Below are 17,556 nucleotides of genomic sequence, written 5' to 3'. Positions count from 1 at the left end.
CCCGCCATCTCCAAGCGCCAAGCCCCGCCCTCCTCCCTCCTCTCCACCAATCGCGCGGCTCCCCTTGCTCTCCCAACCAATCCCCTGGCTCCATTCTTCTTCCCGCCAATCTAACTCGAGGCGCGAAGCCTGAGGGGAACTGAGGGGAGATGGAGGCTGCGGCCGAGCGAACAGATCCACCTCAGGATGGAAACCGAGCTCCTTCCTACCGACCACTTCATTTCCATCTACAGAAGGGATGGAGTCCAGCCTGTGGTAAAGGTAAACAAAAGGCCAAACAAAAGTGCCACCAAACCTTCTCACTCATTTATTTTCCCAAAGGGACAAACAAATAAGGTAATGAAAGTGTTAAAATGTTAAATAGTGTCACATTTATCATCAGGGAATATATATATATATATATATATATATATATATATATATATATATATATATATATATAGGAGCACGTTCATTGACTGCATTGCCTTTGCTGTGAGCTGTTAAATATTCACCTCGATGTACATTTGCTCTTTAGGATATTAACAGTTGTGTTAATGATATCGGATCAACCAGCACCTCTTCCTGAGCTGTGAATGCTCTGTATCATGTTGTCCCATGGCAACAAATGGGAATGGAGCGAAGCAGAGGAGCCCACAGCACACCAAGGCCAAAGGGAGCATCCCTATCCCTTTAGATCGTTACCTTGGGGCTGCCTGGCCCTAAACACCAAACCCAACCTGAGCATGAAGCTCCTCATGTTCATCTATGTGTTATGAGAGTGGTGTAAAACAAAGTCAAAGCCTGCAGCAATTTGGGGCCTTCATGGTTGGAACACATTGAAACTGGTCATATCACATGGTAGTGCTTATTGCACAAGGCTAAACCTCACTTATTTAGGTGATAAATACAGCAGCCTGAACTACTCTCCTGTTTAACCCCCCAGTGCCCAGCGCGGGGAATGGACAGAAAGAGCTTCAGTGCTTAAAGCTGAACACTGATTTCTGTGCACTGTGACCTCTGAGAGCACCGGGACAACAGGCAAAGTTCTGCTTTTTTGGCGCCTTGCACATACATGGGCATGTTTTTCATGCTCCTTCCTTCCAGGCCAGGCCAAGTCCCAATGAAAGGCCAGGTAAAAACAAAAAGCTCTTCTGCAACGTTGTGGAGCAGCTTTATTTCAGCAGAACAGCCGCTGGGTTGTTGCTGCTGCTGCTGCGTGTCAGGCTGGCGGTGAGATCCATCAGATGTGCTGCAGTATGAATCAGCAGCCATTCACTTGTCACTTCAAAACGTGGCAGAACAGGAGGGGTTTGTTGATGTGCTTCCCTGCCATCTTCCCTCCCCCCCCCAAGGAAACGTGGCAGGGGTGGCACTGAGCTCCCACCCAGGATGGTCACTGTTCCAGCTGTAGGTTGGAATTTAACTATAGAACGTTTCAGTACAAACTTTGATCAGAAGCATCAATCTTTATCTGTAGTTAAAATGACTTCCTATGGCAGCCAGCTAGATGGACCAAGTAGGTGCTGGGACAAATTACTGTTGTGCACAGGAGATGAATGCACTGTCCCAGCTGCCCCTGGGGAATGCACGAACTCTTCTCCTTCATCTTTACTCATCTTGTTTTCAGACAGCTGCCTCCGGCATCACATCAGGAGCATCAGTTTATAACTGAGACCATGAGGAACTGAAGTGTTTGCTTTAATGCTACCAGGACAGAGCTGGAAATGTGGAAGCTGAGGGTTCCCAATGGAAAGGGGAATGCTTTGGGCCCATCCTTTTCTTTCTCACCAATTTTTATGTTCAAGCTGAAGGAGGATTGCTGATAATTCAGACTTTCCTATTTCGTAATGGGGTTTCATTAAACCTGCCTAAGTAACATGGTGAGAAACACGCCCAGTCCATGGGTAACACACACAAAGGATGGGGTGCAGCCTCCAGCCATTCAGAGACAGGTGCTGTTCTGTGCACGTCCTGTATCTCCAAGCCCAGATCCGCCCCCTCCCAGCACGCAGTACATGCAGTATCCAAGCACAGTGGAAAACAACCACGGCTCATCTTCCAGCTGCTGTACAACAAGCAACCAATTTCTGAAGCCATTTGAAATTCACGTGGCAGAGGGCTGTCACAAACACTTCATGCATACAGAGGGACGTGTTTCAAACAAGAACTCAAAGGGAAAAAAAAGGCAAGTTTTCCCGTAGGGATGCTATTTCAGGAGTGCTCGGTACCTTGCCACCTGCTGACATTACAAGGAGCCACAGACATAGCATGCTCTCCTGGAAAAGAAAAGAACCTTTAAAGAACAAATTGCTACACCTTAAATATAGCAGCAAGCACACACAGCACGGGGCAAAGGAACACCAAGGAGGGGAAAACAGCAAAACACAGCAAAGATGGGTGGAAATACATGTGTGTTGGTCCCCATCCTAAGGGCAGCTATTAAAAAACCCTTTCCTAAGGAGCGTGCACAGAGCAGCTGAGATGCAGCCAAGGGGGGAAAGCTGAACTCCTTGCATACAAAACAGAAGTGACAGCACTGTTCAAACCTGGAAGAGCGTTTCATCCTCTGTAAGCAGTGCTGCTTTTATTTAAAGTAGGGGCTTTTTTAATGTAGTCTTCATTGCTTGTGAAAATACCTCAGTGTATACAGGACAAGAAATAAAGGATGGACTCTCATTCTGCCAATGCTTCTGGATGGAGAGAGCTATAAGTGAGGATGGCTCAAGGCTAACAAGGGGAGCTCCAAGATATGGTCTCATAGTTACATTTCAGCCATGTTTAAAACAACACTCATAAAACAGATTGTGGGGTTTTTTTGTGATTGGTGGCTTGGTGTTTTAATGGCCAAGCGTCTTGCCTCCCTTCTTACATACTGGGGGTGGAGTGTGAAGGGAGGCAGCAGCAAGCACTTTGGGAGTTTGCTTATACATGCAGGTCAAGAACAGCGTTTTCAGAACTAACAGAGCTGAAAAACATGAAATGAAACCCTGAGATGCACATGGACACAAATATAGCCCCAAAATCCAGAACCCATTTGAAAGCACAAACTGAGGAACGGAGATCAATCAGAGCTCAGCAGGAGCCAGGCTGTTTTTCCTATTAATGCCTAAAGACATGAAACAGCCCAGAACGTGATCCTGCAGCATTTGAGGCTGTAGAACGCCTTGAAAAACCAAGCAGGAGTTTAGCACATGGTGGCAGCAGCAATCTGTCCAAGGACAAACTTTGAGAGAAATCAAGTACAAAGCAAAATGCATCCCCCAACAGGGGCAGGACAGCGTGTCCCGTAAGAACCCTTCTGCAGGAACCCGTTTCAACAAGCTTTCTTCATCCCCTCTATAACAGTCAAGACTGTTTACAGTGTACCTCCAAGAAAAGGGAATGAGTTATTGCACTGTCTAAACAAATTGCATAAGGATGCTTGCTAGACACACTGCTTGCTCAGCACACCTCCCTAAAGCCAGGCAGGAAACTTCAGAAGAGGTACCATAAGAAAACATGCTAATAGTACTCTCTTTAATTAGCGTGTGCATATTTTCTTCTAAGCAAGTGCTCCGAGTCCTTGGTTTGCTGGGCAGAGACAACACATCTGCTCTGTAGTTTCAGCTTCCCAGTTGGCTGTATGGCACACATGTCCATGAAGGTGCAGGACTCGGGTTTATATTCACAGAAGCTGCTCAGTGTCAGCTGTTCAGTGTTTAAACAACTTGCAGGAACTACAAAAGTCTCTGAGCTTTTCCCTTGCAAAAAAAGGAACAAGCAAAGGAAAACAAACCTGGTGCAGGGGAAGGGAACAAAAGCGCCTAAAAGGTGCCTAGGAGTTGAAATTGTGTTTTCTTTCTGCCTTCCCCTCCTCTCTTGGACAGCAAAGAGGAGAGAGAGGAAGAGAAGCAGCAGGATTCAATGGAAGGCAGAAGGTTCCTGAAGGGCTCACCGATGGCTCAGTGCTGCTGTACACAGGACGTCTTGTCACTTCACTGCTGCTTGGTTTTAAGGGATAATCTCTGTACCATCCTATAAAGGAGACCGAAGTTCTGGAAAAAGAAGGAAAATAAGCACCTATGAGTCTTTGCAAGTTCTACTATAACAACTGCCCTACACACAGAGAACGCTTACTAGAAGGCTTAAAACAACACTGATGTACACTACTGAGATGTCTGACGGACATAACAAGATCAGATAATGAACAAAAACCAAATGGTTTTGCACTAGGAAAGAAAACAGCAGGAGTGGGAAGGGACTGTCCTTATCACAGCCTAAAATGTCAACACCAGCACAGGCAGCCATTCTGGATTTGGCTCATTTTAGAGCGGGATGGCATTATTCTTCCAGATGTGGTAGTGGGGCTGTGTAAGCACCACTTCTTGCAGCTAAGGTGATGTAAGAGGAAAGTAAGAAGTTTGTTTCCTGCTTTTCTCCTAACCTGCACTGCAATGTAGGCGACACCAAGGTAGGCTGCTATACAGACGGCCAGAAGCAGGTCAAAGATTGCTGGCTTGACCCTGCAACGAGAAAAGGATGTTGTGGAACTGCGACATCAGGCACTGCTACACAGACAGACGACAGCTTAGCATGCCTGAGGGCCATACCTGTATGCATTCATCACCTGTTTCAGCTGGTCATAGAAAACAAACTCAGGATCCCTGTGGAAAGCAGAAATTCTTCAGGATGTACTGAATCTCTAGACAGCGCGGTCAGAACAGCCCAAATCCCTCCTCCCAAGAAGTTAACCTAACCAGGGTCAGGCAGTACGACCACTCGGGTACCAGTTCTGAAGTTATTTCAGTTGTCAAGTCCTTGTACAGGTAGGAGCCCAATGGTGCAATACCAAGAACCCAGCTCAGAGTCAAAACTGAACAGAGGGGGGGAAGGCAGTTTGCACGCCCTGGCTGGTTCTTTCACCTCTCTCCTTACCGTTTGTCTGCCTTCACATGATGCTGTCTGACATCTTTCAGGTAGCGACCCATATAATATTCTAAGGTGCTGAGAAAGGTGCTGTCTTTGTCAATCAGCTGAGCAGCTCTGGGCTGACTGCTCAGCCAGTCCATCACTGATTCTAGCTGCTCTTCCTGGATCTGCTGTGGGAAAATAGTACCAAAGAAACAGAGTCAGCTACACATGCTGAAATCAGAGCTCTCCCAGGCTCCTGATCCCTTCCCCTCCTCTGGTTACAAAAATATATTGTGCTTACCATCTGATCCGTGAAGATCTGCAGATCTGCAGGTGCTCCCTGCAAGGGAAAAGACAGGTTGCTGCTAGGAACAAGCTCGGGTGAGTGGGACAAGTCTGGCAAGCACCGCAGGACAGGCAGCTCTTACCTTCTCTGTTAGGTTGTAGATGACCCTTGTCAAAGCCTCAGCAATGATCCTGGTATTCCTGGTTAGTGCCTTCGTGTCCACTTGCGACCTAAAGCAAAATGGAGGATCGTTCACGTGTCAATGGGATCAGCTCTGCCATAGCCCACCCTTCTCCACTGCATCAAGCAGGACACTTAACCCAGAGCCCAACTGCCCGTATTTTCTTCCCCATCCCACAACTACCAGAACAACACTTGCAGTTTGTGTTTATGGGCTGGATTTCACCCACAGCCTCCCACCTCCTGTCCATGATGCTGTTGCGCAGGCTGTCCCGATGGCTCTCCAGATGGGAGATGGTGAACGCTGGCAAGCGGCGGATCGCAAAGCGCTCGTGTTCCCATGCCAGCATGTCTTCAGCCAGGTTTATCTTCTTGTGCACCATGGAAAACTTCACCTCTGGGAACTGGCTGGCAACAACCTGAGGGAAGGCAAAGCCATTCGGGGCGTCATGCATCCCACTGAGCCATCCCACCTTGCACAGCCCAACCAGACCCAGTATTTTTATATTGCAGATGGGAAATATACTTCCATCTGCAAGATGCCGCTGATGCTATCAAAATGTTGTTTTAGTATCACAACAGAAATCAAGTGGGTCATTTTTACAAGCAACAAGTCATAGCAAAGCACTGTGGAAAACACAGCAGATATAGTGTGCTTTGTTCAGGACTGTGGTGTGAGGCTGTCTGCACTTCAAATCAAGTAACCAGAAACAATACACAAAATAATTCAGTGGTAGACCCCTTTTTCATGTCTTACTTCCTTGCTTCCTCTCACAAGAGAGCTGTGGCTCCCTGAGGTTGAGCCCTGAGCTCCCACCCAGCCAACCCTTTTCATTACCATCTCCAGTTCTCTCAGAAACGCGTGCTGCAAGGTCCCCTCCTTGGGAGGCTTTGAGACATGAAGATGAAGGCTGTTGCCTTGGCCAAGAGTGTCAAGGCAGAGAACAAACGCTACATTGTCCTGCAAGAGGCTGGAATCTGCAAGAGAAAAACGCAAACCTTTAATGCTGTGCATTGTGCTGGACTTCCATCACCCCCAGAAGAAGGACAACATGAGGAGATAACACAGCAAACTTAATACAATGACATTAACAGAATCCTTGTGAGATCCATACTGCAATGACAGTCCCTGAGCTTACCAGTATGGTCCAAATTGTCCTCCAGCCACCTCTTAGTTCCTTGATAATTAAACTTGCCACCTCCAGATGCAAAGAACAGCAAGTTGTACCTGCCCATCAAAGGAAACAGAGAGGTATCAGCACACACCACACTTTGTGGTTAATTTACTGTATTCCAGAACTAACGTGCTCAGCCATCAGTTAGCACCTGATGCAAAATGCCTGTTAACAAATGCTTCCAATGTGCCACACAGGAAGGCAGTGGCAAGATGGAGGGAGAGGAGTTCCCAGTGCTTGAGGATGGAATCCAGTTTCTAAGTGATTCCATCCACTTGTCCCTGCAGTTAAGCAGATCTACACCATGAAACCAAAGGAAGGAGTCTGGCCCTTAACAGCTGGTGTACTCAGAAGGAAGCATGACAGGGAGGGGATTAAAAGACTGCACGTACAGTCTAACATCCTACAGGCCCTTCTTACCTGACCTTAGCTACACACATTCAACCCAAAGTGAAGTAGTTTCTTACCCAGCATGGGTACGTCTGTAGGTGTAGAGCCGAGAAAACAGCCTGGCTAGTTCCAGTAACACTGAGACACCGCTGCCATTGGAATCAGCACCGTGAGACAGCCACTGCAGGACAAAGTGGGACAGAGACAGTGACAGCAGTGATTCTTGTGTTCCAGAACAGCCTTTCAGGTAAACACATCTCTGTGCTCCACTTCCAACTACTGTTGGTCTTTAAGAGCAAAAAAAATACAGGGTCAGAGGCCAAAAGGAAAAAAGGTGCAGATGGGGAAAAGGCTTCAAGCAAAAAAAGAATACTCACTGGAGCCACTCCAAAAGAATCGTAGTGGGCAACTATCACAACAGTGGGCAGGTCTTCTCCACCCAGCCCTGTCAGCCTTCCCTGGAGAGGAAGGAAATGAATGTCACTCAGCATCCCTCCTTATGTGCCAGGACTAAGACAGTGCGGCTGCTACAAACCTCTCGAATCTCCAGGTGGTCTCAATTCTGAAGAATTCAGACTCTTACCCTACTTCCCCCATTAGTCTCAATGGCTGATGAGATCCCCACAGAGAAAACATCCCATCAACATCACCAGTTAGAATCTGTCTGGAACTGGAACTCACCTCCACGCTGGGTATAAGCCAGTCGTGGATAGCTTTGCTCTGCGCCCCACTGGTCACCATCTGGAAGCCATTGGCAGTTGCAGTGTGAATCAGAACTAAAACAAAAAGAGATCACTATACCTGGGGAAGTTCCACCTCTGCAACACAGCAGAGCAGTCTCAGAGGTGGGATCAGGACTGTCTTCCTCTACACCTTCTCCCACTTACTAGAACTCACCCTCTGCAGCCGAGGCAGAACCCTGTGATGCAGAAGCAGCCCGTGTTTGTTCATAGATGGACAGCAGCTCATCATCTTCCACTGCAAAGTAGACTGGCACAATGGTTTCCATAGCGAGCATTTCTGGCTCTATCTCCATGAATTGCTGAGGATTTAAGTGAGACACAAACTTAGCACTGGCTAAACATGCAAGAGAATAGGAAAAAGAAAGGGGAAACAAACCACAGAGGGAAAGATAAATGTCCAAACATGAATATGGTTTGCTGTGTGTTACTAAAGGAGTTTTCAGCCCAAGTCTCGCTCCCCCTCAGATCCATCTCCCATCAGAAGAGAAAGGAAACGAGCTGGTTTGGTTCTTTTTTTTTCACCTTTACAACATCCTGAGGGACAGAAGAGATGGACCGTGGCAGGATGATGACCACAGCACCAGCCGACTGGCGCAGAGCCTTCTGGTACTGCTCATAGGAGAAGTCCACCAGCCGCATCATGACGCAGCGGCGGCTCAGGACGTCCGCTTCTACAGTGCGAGCTTCTGTGTTCAGCACTGCGCTCCTGGTGCCTGCAGGGACAGCAGGGACAGGGTTAGTAAGTGGCTTCATCACATCCCCAAACAATCTCGGTCACAGTCTGATGAACTTCAGAGCCACATCTATCCACGTCTGCTCTTGCTCATTCACCCACCAGGATGCTCCTGCAATTAACAAAGCTACAAGCTCCTCTATCAAATCCTCCACATAAAAGTACAGTCCTTGATAGAACAGCAATCCAGAGGCTTGCCAGCAGCTCTAGCACCGTGGAACAGAGGACTAGAAGGATATCTTGTGTAATCAAAGATGTTCAGAACTGCTCTACAACTTATAATGCTGCAAACCCACTTTATTCTTCCATAATCCTGGCTCCTATGGTGAAAATGTCATCACAGTGAGCTCACAAGCAGCCAAGGGAGGAGCAGGATGCTCCAGAAAGCATCTCAGCCTGTGCCCAATTGGGCAGCTGGTTAAGTTGAAAGCTTAACGTAACTCTAACACCAGCTTGATCTTGACAAAGGTCAGAGCACCAAAAAGAGCCAAATAAAGGCCTGCACTTCCCTTGTGTAACACCAGAGAGGGCCATAGCCCAGACACAGAGCTCAGCAGCTCCAAAGCCTTTGTGCAGAGCCCTGCTGCGTAACTGACAAATGTGAAGAGCAGCTCCCTCAGCCCATAAGGAGGAGAACCACCCCACCACCACAAACAACGTCCAAACACAGCAGTGAGGTTCAATGACATCCTCAAAGCAGACGTTTCAAATCGTGGATACACTGAAGGAGCCCAGTAATAACTTCAGATGTTCAGAAACCACCAGCACCACCTGCCATGTCCACAGGGACAGCTGCTGCTTCACAACTTGAACCATTTAACCCTATGAAGGCCTGAAAGATTTAGAGGATAATCTCTGTGCCAGCACCGAATAAATGCAGGCCTGTAATTGCAGCTATTAACAAAGCCTGAAGCTCAGAGCACAGAAAGGCAGCAGGACTGAGCTGCTGACAGGCAGAACATGCCCTGATGTGGGGTAAGAGCAGACTCAGATGACATTGGCTCCATGTTCGGGAGCACGAGGAAGCGGGGGCTGAAGGTTACAGCGCTCCAGCAACTCCCAGGTTGTTTCTGCCCCAAGGAGAAACTGTTGCACAATCGGCAACTGCCTGAAGTCGAGCACAAGAACTGGAGGTCACCGCTGAGCTATAAAGGCGAGGAGGCCTCGTGCACCACGAGGGGCCAATGCAACGAGGTGGGAAGAAGAAACTGAAGAGAGACGGACCAACCTGCAAACAGAGGATCAAGGGCAGCGGGACACGGCGGAGCTCGGGGCAGGACGCAAGATGGCTGCAGCCGGGATGTGACATGGAGCAGCTCACAAGGACACGGCGGGGCCGAGCTCACGGTGCGGAGCTCAGCATCCCCCGCTCACACCGGGGCCCAGCAGCTCAGCACGGCTCAGCTCAGCTCAGCACAGCCCAGCACGGCTCAGCTCAGCACGGCTCAGCTCAGCCCGGCGGCCCACCCAGCACCGAACACCCCCCGGTGCCCCCCCGTGCCCCATGGCGGTGCCGACCCCCCCCGCCCCGCTGACAGCGCAGGATACCGGGTCCGTCCCGCTCCCGTCTCACCGTAGGGCTGCCCGCCCAGCTCGTACTGCTGCATGCGATACACCGTGAACTCGTGTGCGGCCTCGGCGGCGGGCGGCGGCCCCAGGAGCAGCAGCACGGCGGGCACGAAGAGCAGGAAGCTGAGCGGCAGGCACGAGGCCTTCAGCACCGACTCCAACACCTCGCCCGCCTCCTCCAGCATCGCCCCGGCACCGACCCGCCGCTGCGGCCTGCACCACCGGCACGCACGGCACGGCGCCACGTAAGGACACGTGACGTATCACGCACCGGAGACCTGCTGGGAGTTGTAGTTCCGGTCTTGCCGCTAAGGATGCTGGGAGCTGTAGGCGCGGCCTGCAGGGGGCAGCACCACTTCCGGTATGAAGAGGAGCCGGTATTTCCGGTAGTGGAGTGAGCGGTGGGAGAGGGTACTTCCGGTGGGGGGCGGGTGTGTAGGCTCATCGCTGCTCCGTGCCCCACCGGCTGTTGTAGGGACCCCGATACGGAATAACAGCGCACCGAACGTGGGCTTCATGAGCGGGGTTTTATTGCGAGGTTTGAAGCTGCCCACGGCTCCTCTGCAGGGAATGGCCGGGACTGCGGGCACGGCGATAAAGGGGAAGGGGGGAATTGGTGCTGGGCTGCTAAATAACAGCGCCCTGCGGGAGGAGCCTGACAGCAGCTCATACAGCACAGGGCATCATACAGCACAACCTATAGAGCACAGCCCATCATACAGCTCAGCCCATAAGGCACAGCCCATCACACAGCACAGCCTATAGAACACAGCCCATCGTACAGCCCGGCCCATACAGCACAGCCCATCATACAGCACAGCCCATACGGCACAGCCCATACAGCACAGCTCTCAGCCCGTTCCCATCTCTGCTCTCCATAACCCCTACAAGTCCAAACATAGGGAGCCATCCCTGTGCCATGGGACACAACGGGGCTAAACACCCTCCCCAGAGCACGTACAGCACCCGTATACATGCACACGTGGAGCAGCACCCGCTGCTGCCCCAGCACAGCATCCGTCTGAGCAGAGTGTCCCTCCCAGGCTGTGCCCGCAGCCCTCACCGCCCTCCAGCAGTGGTTTCTGTGCAGCCTCCTGCTCAAAGCCTGGTCACAGTCAGCAATGGGGGTGGGGCAGCAGCTGACACCGTTCTGACAGACCACAACCAGCATCCTGAGGTCCCGACGGGCTCCCTGGGCCACCTTTGTCCTCTCAGAGGCTGGGCAGATTGCTCATCATGCTGGAGTTGCTGGAGAGAGGTGCTCTGGGCCGTGGGGTCGGGGCTATGGGGCTGCGGAGGCTCTCCCGGTAGCGAAGGGAGCTCTCAGTGGATGAGCCCGAGTTGATATCAGTGATGACCAGGCAGTTCCCAGGCTTGCAGAGCCCGATCCTGAGGCAGCAGCAGCACAGCAGGCTGCCCACGGCGCGGCGCACCTCCACGCTGCGCAGTGAGTAAATGATGGGGTTAATGCCTGAATTGAGCATGGCCAGAGCCAAGGTCCAGTCCAGGCTGTGCAGCAGCCTGCAGGTGTGTGTCTCACAGAACACATCGAAGAGCATCAGGGCGAAGAGGGGGCTCCAGCAGATGATGAAGGCGCCCAGGATCATCAGCACCGTCTTGAGCAGACGGAGGGAACGCTTGCGGCTGTGCCGAGACGTGGTTTGTTTCGAGCTGGCCTGGACCAGCTGGAAGATGGAGATGTAGAGGCCGATGATGCCCAGCAGGATGATGCTGAACATGACCACGGAGAAGAGGATGTAGTTCTTGGAGTAGAGGGGCAGGAGGACGGAGCAGGCGCTGAAATCACACAGGCAGTTCCATCCCAGCAGTGGGAGCAGCCCGATGACGAAGGCCAGCAGCCAGCAGGACACAATGAGGCCACGCAGGCGCAGCGTCTTGCTGGCCTCATTCTCAGCAATGGGCCGCACCATGGCGCTGTACCGCTCGATGGCCGTCACCAACAAGCTGAAAGTGGAGGCGGCCAGAGCGATGAAGAGGATTCCCTCCCTCAGGAACCAGAGCTGTGGGGACAGCTGGAAGGTCTTCTTGCCCGAGAGGCAGAGGTTGGACAGGTAGGCGATGCCGGCCAGCAGGTCGCTGACGGTGATGCTGGCGATGCAGGAATAGACCCAGCGACGCGCCCGCAGGCAGCGCAGCACGGCCAGCAGCACCAGCAGGTTCTCCAGGATGATGGCACAGCTGATGATGACGAAGGTGGTGCGGATGAGGCCCATCCCCTCATCCCGGGAGTGCCGGTTGCTCAGCTTGCCGGAGAAGTTGTAGTGCTGCAGGATGATGTTCACGTTCCGCATGGCGGCCAGCTGCAAGCAGGAACCCTTCCCGTCAAGGAGGTCCATCCTGAGCTCGGGATATTGAGCAGGAAGGGAGAAGGAGTGATTCAGCATCCAGCTCAGCCCTGGGCCATCCATATTCTGAGCATCGAGGGCTCAGGTGAGGTTTGGAGCAGAGCAGAGCCTCTGTTTGAGGGCTGGAGGCAGCGCTGAGTCCAGTGCAGCAGTGGGAGTCAGAGCCCCATCTGCCAGCCCCAGAGTGCTGTGAGAACAAGGGGAGAGAAGGGTGAGGTGTTTTGTAAGGCCACGCTCGAGCAGGGTCTTCCTGTTGTTTAATAAAGTTTCCTGTTGTGAGCTAGAAGATTGGCATGGCTGCTGGCAGCTGTCGTCATTTCTCAGTAAGGAGAAATCGAGGGGTGGGATCTGTTGGTTTTGGTGCTGCCATGAGAGCCCTGATGACTGCTGGGGCATTGGTGGCACTCATTCACCCCTCAGAGCAGCTGCCCACAGCCCTGTGCACACCTGTGCCCACATCCACTCTTCTCCAGGAGGAATTCTGTGCTCTCACCCTCCTGCAGACCTTCAGTCACAGAGCCCCACTTTGCAGCCCCCATTGCACCAATCCAGGCCCCTGCTGCTCTGCAGGCAGGACTCAGCTGCACCCTGCTGCAGGGAACCAGCTGCTCCAAGCCCTCCGTGTGCACCCTGTGCCCGGGCACCTGCAGCAGACAGGTCAGGGCCTTCCCACTGCCTACATCACATGCAGGACGCTGAGGCACGCAGCTGAAGGGGCTGTGCTGGGATCAGGAACAAGAGCTGATCCCAACCCCAACCCAACTACAGGGCTGACGTCCATCACTCAGCAATTCCCCACATCTCTAAACCCACCTGGAGGGACATTCTCGCACCACGCCATCCCCAGCTGTTGAGCTTTGGACTCACCTGGCATGGCTCGTGCTGCCAGGATGGGGCTCAGCAGCCAGCACTGCTCCCAGCTGCTCGTTGGAGGCCAAGTGCAGCAGGTAACGAGGAGGGTGCAAGCAGCGAGGCTGCTACCTACCAAAGTGAGGAAAAAAAACACCAACCCAAAAAGGGGAAGTTACAACATCGTCAACCACATCTCTGCAAGGATGGACCCACCCAAACAGCTGCAAAGAAGGAGCATCAGGATCACAGCTGAGCCCCAGTATCAGTGCAGGCTGACCCGGAGTCATGGAGGGGTCCCCAGGGCAGAGCGCAGAGCTGGGCTGTCTCAGCACTGTGGGATGTGGGGATTTCTCCTGGAAAATACAAAGGCTTTTCCTCTTGGTGTGCAGCAGAAGTGGTTCTGATGGGAAGCAGGGAGCTCCGTGCTCCTCATCGGCCCTTTCAGACATTGGGGTATCAGTTTGGCTTTGCTGTCAGCAGAGCTCGTGCTGATAAGGTCAGAGAGTGGCCCTGAGATTGAAGGAGCAGAGATCAGTGGGAATAACAAGCTCTGAGCTCAGGGAAAGCAGAGTGTGGTGTTCTCACAAAGGGCTCAGTCCCAAAGGGGCAACGTGAGCCCCACACAGCCCTCCAGGTGCTCGGCTTTGTCAAACATCAGCTGTGGGAGGCAGAGGATGGATGGAGCAGGTGGAGAAGGTGGGGGGTGAAGGGATGTGCCCCTCCAGGGCCTGGAGCTGCTCCTCAAATAGTGAGTGATGTCTGAGCAGCAGCAGCAAGGAGGAATCTGATGGCACTGAGCTCTTTTCCCCCACAGCCCAATGGGAACAGGGACACTCGGGTCACCCCAATAGGTCCCCAACACTCAGCACTAACACAGCCTGTGTGGTGTCCTCAGCTCTCCGCATGGCACTCAGCCCCCCTCCTCCAGGCCGAGTTCCTGTTCTCTGCCCCATCTCCCCATCGCTATCTGCACAAACACCAGCTTTATCTCGATGCCTCTCTCTGCTATTTCAGTTCAGATGTTCTCTGAAATCCAGGGGGGAGGAGGAGGAGGACGCCCCGTCCTGCAGCATCTCTCATCTCTTTCCTGCAGATGAAGACCACAGTTCTCTCAAAGCTGCCCCACTGCACCACCCACAGCCCGGGGACAAACCCCAGAGCCCCGGTCACTGCTGCCCTTGTCCCATCCAGCCCCCAGCTCTGATCACACCCCAACGGATCCATCTGTGGGGCAGGTGGACGGACACTGCCATCCCCAGCGCTGTGCCACCTCCACCCATCCGTCCCTGCAGGTGTTTTGCTGCTCCAGGAAGGGTGGAGCGGTGCTGGTTTAGAGATGACTCGATTGCTGCCGGCGGTTGGAGCGTGGCTTTGTGCTGCTCTCTTGCAGCAGGTGGAGGTCCTTCCAGTGGAGCAACACAGCTGAAAGCCCTACAAGATCCAGGCACTGAGCCCAGGAAGCAGCACGGCTGCAGCACTCAGGGGGTCGTCTGGGCTGCAGTTGGGTTCCATGTAATACAAGGAGTTCTATTCACTGAACCTCTGCAGGAAAAACAAGAACACGAAAGAGAAAGTTTCATCCTCGTCTCCTCCTGACCACATCAATGACTTTAAAAAGCGAAGAGGGAAGGGAAAAGAAAGAAAAGATCCACCCAGTGTTTTCTTCTTCAGATGTTTGGTTCAGTTTTGCCTATAGACAAACAAACAGCAGCACAAAGTGCATCTCATCGCACAGATCCTCCTTGGGTCGGGTCTGAGCTTCATCCACACCCTGGTTCTCTTTCGAGGAAGCATTTCCTGCTCGGGGAGCTCAGGGACAGAGCTGGTGTTACAAATAGAACCCCTATGGGACAGCAATGGGGCTGGTGGGCACAGCCATGGGGTGGGGGGCAGAAAACGGCCTGGGAAGGGACACAGAGGTGTCTGTAGGAGAATATCCATAGCAGGACTGTGAATTTAACATCGCATAGCAGGACCAGGGAATTCAGCATCCCATAGCAGGACCAGGGGCGATACCTGCACAGAGCCCCCCTGAGAGCCAAAGCACCCAAGGATGGGAAGGAGCAAAGGGCTCTTTAAGCCCATGAGTGTACGGGCAGGATGTCCCCAGCAACTGCTGCCCGCTCCTTATCTCTGTGCTGGCAGAGATCTCTCGCAACAGCTGACCCCCCTTGTGCCCCCTCCAGCAGAGCACCCTGCGATGATTACAGCGATGTGTGATGCTCCATCTCTCTGCAGCAGAGCAGGCAATGAGCAAAACCTCAAAATCAATCACAGAATCAATCACAGAATCAATCACAGAATCAATCACAGAATCAATCACAGAATCAATCACAGAATCAAAGGGGCCTCTGGAGCTCCCCCCCACACACACACACCCCTTAAAGCAGTTCCCTACAGCAGCAGCATGGAGTGCAGCTGTAGCAGGCTGAGCTGCAGGAGGAGAGCCAGCAACAAGGCAGGGCTGGGAGAACATTGCTGTGCTGTGCATCGGGTCCGTGCCCTTTGCACAAGGGTTTGCTGACCCGGGGCGGTGCTGCACTGCTGTCCCACTGACTGAGCGTGTGGGCACGTGAGCAGCAGAGATGCAGATAGCCCGGCAGGATGCTGCACTGCTGTGATTAGAACAATCAGCCCATCACATATGGTTTCCTGGCTGTAGGGTACAGATGCTGTGAGCTATAAATCACCCCTTGGGCAGCAGGAGGGAGGCTCAGGGCTCCAGGCATCCAACGTGGAGAGGAGATGCGTCGTCCCCATTGCCCGCTGCTGCTGGTCCTGCTGCTGCTGCTCTCCTGCCCATGGGCTGATGGCAGTAAGAGGGGAGCTGCACAGGGCTGCTGCTCTGTGCTCCATCCCATGGGCTCACCCCGCTGTGTCTTGCAGGTGCTGTGAGGGGTCAGATCATTGGGGGCCACGAGGCCAAGCCCCACTCCCACCCCTACATGGCGTACCTGAAGATCAGGCAGTCCGCCTGCGGGGGGTTCCTGGTGGCCCCTGACTGGGTGATGACGGCCGCACACTGCTTGTCAGGGTGAGTACACACAGCAGCTTCATCCTCCTCTTCCTCCCCATCACCGGGGCTGTTTTGGAGCAGCTCTCCCCCCCTTTATGCAAAAAGGGGGAAGACCTGACTGGTTCTCCTCTTCTCTGTATGCCATGGCCAGGAACATCACCGTCGTCCTGGGGGCTCACAATGTCTACGAACCAGAGCAGAGCCAGCAGGTCCGAGGGGTCCTCAGATACCACCCACACCCCGCATACAACCCCGACACCATGGTCAATGACATCATGCTGCTCAAGGCAAGGCAGCCCCGTGGGGCACAGAGGGGCTGGGGGACAGTGGGGCCAAACAACATTGCACACAGAGCTCCTGCTGCCACCCACCAGCTCCATGGGGTGGGACCCCCAGGCAGGGCTGTGTTTGCAGGGCTGTGCATCCCACCCGCCTTCCCCTCTATCCCCCACCCACCCTGCTCACAGCCCTCCTCTCTTCCAGCTGACAGCGAAGGCCAAGCTCAACAAATACGTTCACACCATTTCACTGCCCAAAACCAGCAGCGACCTCCCCACGGGCACCTCGTGCACCATCGCAGGATGGGGCCTGATTGATAAGGAGCAGATAACCGGCAAACTCTTTGAAACCCAAGTCTCCATCTACAGCCGCAGGAAATGCGTCCTGTTCTACCCGCACCTCGACAGCGGCATGGTGTGCGCCGGCAGCTTCCACCAGCTGAAGGACTCCAGCCAGGTATGGCCGCACAGGGGGCACTGCTGGGGGGCTCCAGGAGGGGTGATGGTCTGTAGGGCCTTCCCACTGCTGGGAGGAGCTCAGTCCCATTGAGAAGAGCGAGGCCGTTCCCGCTGGGTAGAGGTGAACCCATTTCTGCTGGGCTGAGGCTCCCATCACCGCTCCCATCTGTCCGCAGGGTGATTCCGGAGGGCCACTGGTGTGCAATAACGTGGCACAGGGTGTTGTTTCCTTCGGGTACGAGAGCCCTCCTGGTGTCTATGCTCGCATTGCCAACTACCTGCCCTGGATCAAGAACATCATGAAGAAGTAACAGTGCAGTGTCAGCGTGGCCCTGGACACCTGCTGGGTTCCTTCCTGCCCCCACTAACAGCTCCATTTCCCTCTCTCTGTCCCTGAGAACCCAAGTGTCCCAATGGATCCCTCCCTTTGCTCCAAGGCTGATCGCTGTCACACTGCCGGCCCGTTTTGGTGCCACGTTAGTTCCCATATGGTACCAGAATGCAGTGGCACCACCACAGAACCCATTTCCATTGGACACCCCTGCCCTGCTTGAACCTCAATGCACCTGAAACAACCCCAGTAAATTCTGAGCTGCGTTCCCCAGCATTTCTGCCTTCCTCTTCCTTATCCCTTGTC

The 17,556-nt window shown here is 53.2% G+C and overlaps 3 protein-coding genes across 7 annotated transcripts; 1 reads left to right on the top strand and 2 right to left on the bottom strand.

Moving 5' to 3' along the window:
- Positions 1–145: 145 nt before the first annotated feature.
- On the top strand, positions 146–17,526 carry LOC107325409 (mast cell protease 1A-like). Of its 3 annotated transcripts, none has more exons than XM_015886234.2 (5): positions 146–261; positions 16,053–16,200; positions 16,334–16,469; positions 16,666–16,917; positions 17,096–17,526. In XM_015886234.2, the coding sequence occupies exons 1-5, from the start codon at positions 150–152 to the stop codon at positions 17,228–17,230; spliced, it is 783 nt and encodes a 260-aa protein (XP_015741720.2). In that variant the 5' UTR covers positions 146–149; the 3' UTR covers positions 17,231–17,526. The 3 variants fall into 3 exon arrangements, with proteins under 3 accessions (XP_015741720.2, XP_032296874.1, XP_015741719.1); XM_032440983.1 differs by lacking the exon at positions 146–261 and adding an exon at positions 10,226–10,309; XM_015886233.2 differs by lacking the exon at positions 146–261 and adding an exon at positions 15,669–15,981.
- Positions 1,434–10,184, bottom strand: NCLN (nicalin). Of its 3 annotated transcripts, XM_015886224.2 has the most exons (16): positions 9,953–10,184; positions 8,169–8,359; positions 7,801–7,945; positions 7,585–7,679; positions 7,281–7,361; positions 6,981–7,084; positions 6,478–6,566; positions 6,177–6,316; positions 5,579–5,757; positions 5,301–5,388; positions 5,174–5,212; positions 4,897–5,060; positions 4,572–4,625; positions 4,406–4,484; positions 3,917–4,016; positions 1,434–2,258 (listed from the first exon to the last, which is right to left on the bottom strand). In XM_015886224.2, the coding sequence occupies exons 1-15, from the start codon at positions 10,131–10,133 to the stop codon at positions 3,957–3,959; spliced, it is 1,689 nt and encodes a 562-aa protein (XP_015741710.1). In that variant the 5' UTR covers positions 10,134–10,184; the 3' UTR covers positions 1,434–2,258; positions 3,917–3,956. The 3 variants fall into 3 exon arrangements, with proteins under 3 accessions (XP_015741710.1, XP_015741709.1, XP_015741711.1); XM_015886223.2 differs by lacking the exon at positions 1,434–2,258 and having other exon boundaries at positions 2,788–4,016; XM_015886225.2 differs by lacking the exon at positions 1,434–2,258 and having other exon boundaries at positions 2,788–4,016; positions 4,897–5,057.
- S1PR4 (sphingosine-1-phosphate receptor 4) lies at positions 10,348–13,284 on the bottom strand. The gene is made up of 2 exons (XM_015886229.2): positions 13,182–13,284; positions 10,348–12,501 (listed from the first exon to the last, which is right to left on the bottom strand). The coding sequence occupies exon 2, from the start codon at positions 12,375–12,377 to the stop codon at positions 11,160–11,162; it is 1,218 nt and encodes a 405-aa protein (XP_015741715.2). The 5' UTR covers positions 12,378–12,501; positions 13,182–13,284; the 3' UTR covers positions 10,348–11,159.
- Positions 17,527–17,556: the final 30 nt, after the last annotated feature.

The sequence above is a fragment of the Coturnix japonica genome, chromosome 28 (genome assembly GCF_001577835.2).
Source record: "Coturnix japonica isolate 7356 chromosome 28, Coturnix japonica 2.1, whole genome shotgun sequence".
Classification (NCBI taxonomy): Eukaryota; Metazoa; Chordata; class Aves; order Galliformes; family Phasianidae; genus Coturnix; species Coturnix japonica.
Note: the sequence above shows the minus strand (reverse complement) of the source record. Positions and strands in the feature narration are given on the sequence as shown.

Excerpts from the sequence above, each read along its gene's own strand:
- LOC107325409 (XM_015886234.2), top strand. The coding sequence starts at position 150 with ATGGAGGCTGCGGCCGAGCGAACAGATCCACCTCAGGATGGAAACCGA. Across the intron at positions 16,201-16,333 it reads GCCGCACACTGCTTGTCAGG|GAACATCACCGTCGTCCTGG; the intron begins GTGAGTACACAC and ends TGCCATGGCCAG. Across the intron at positions 16,470-16,665 it reads ATGACATCATGCTGCTCAAG|CTGACAGCGAAGGCCAAGCT; the intron begins GCAAGGCAGCCC and ends CCTCTCTTCCAG.
- NCLN (XM_015886224.2), bottom strand. The coding sequence starts at position 10,133 with ATGCTGGAGGAGGCGGGCGAGGTGTTGGAGTCGGTGCTGAAGGCCTCG. Across the intron at positions 5,389-5,578 it reads AACAGCATCATGGACAGGAG|GTCGCAAGTGGACACGAAGG; the intron begins GTGGGAGGCTGT and ends ATTTTGCTTTAG. Across the intron at positions 4,485-4,571 it reads CAGGTGATGAATGCATACAG|GGTCAAGCCAGCAATCTTTG; the intron begins GTATGGCCCTCA and ends TTCTCGTTGCAG.
- S1PR4 (XM_015886229.2), bottom strand. The coding sequence starts at position 12,377 with ATGGATGGCCCAGGGCTGAGCTGGATGCTGAATCACTCCTTCTCCCTT.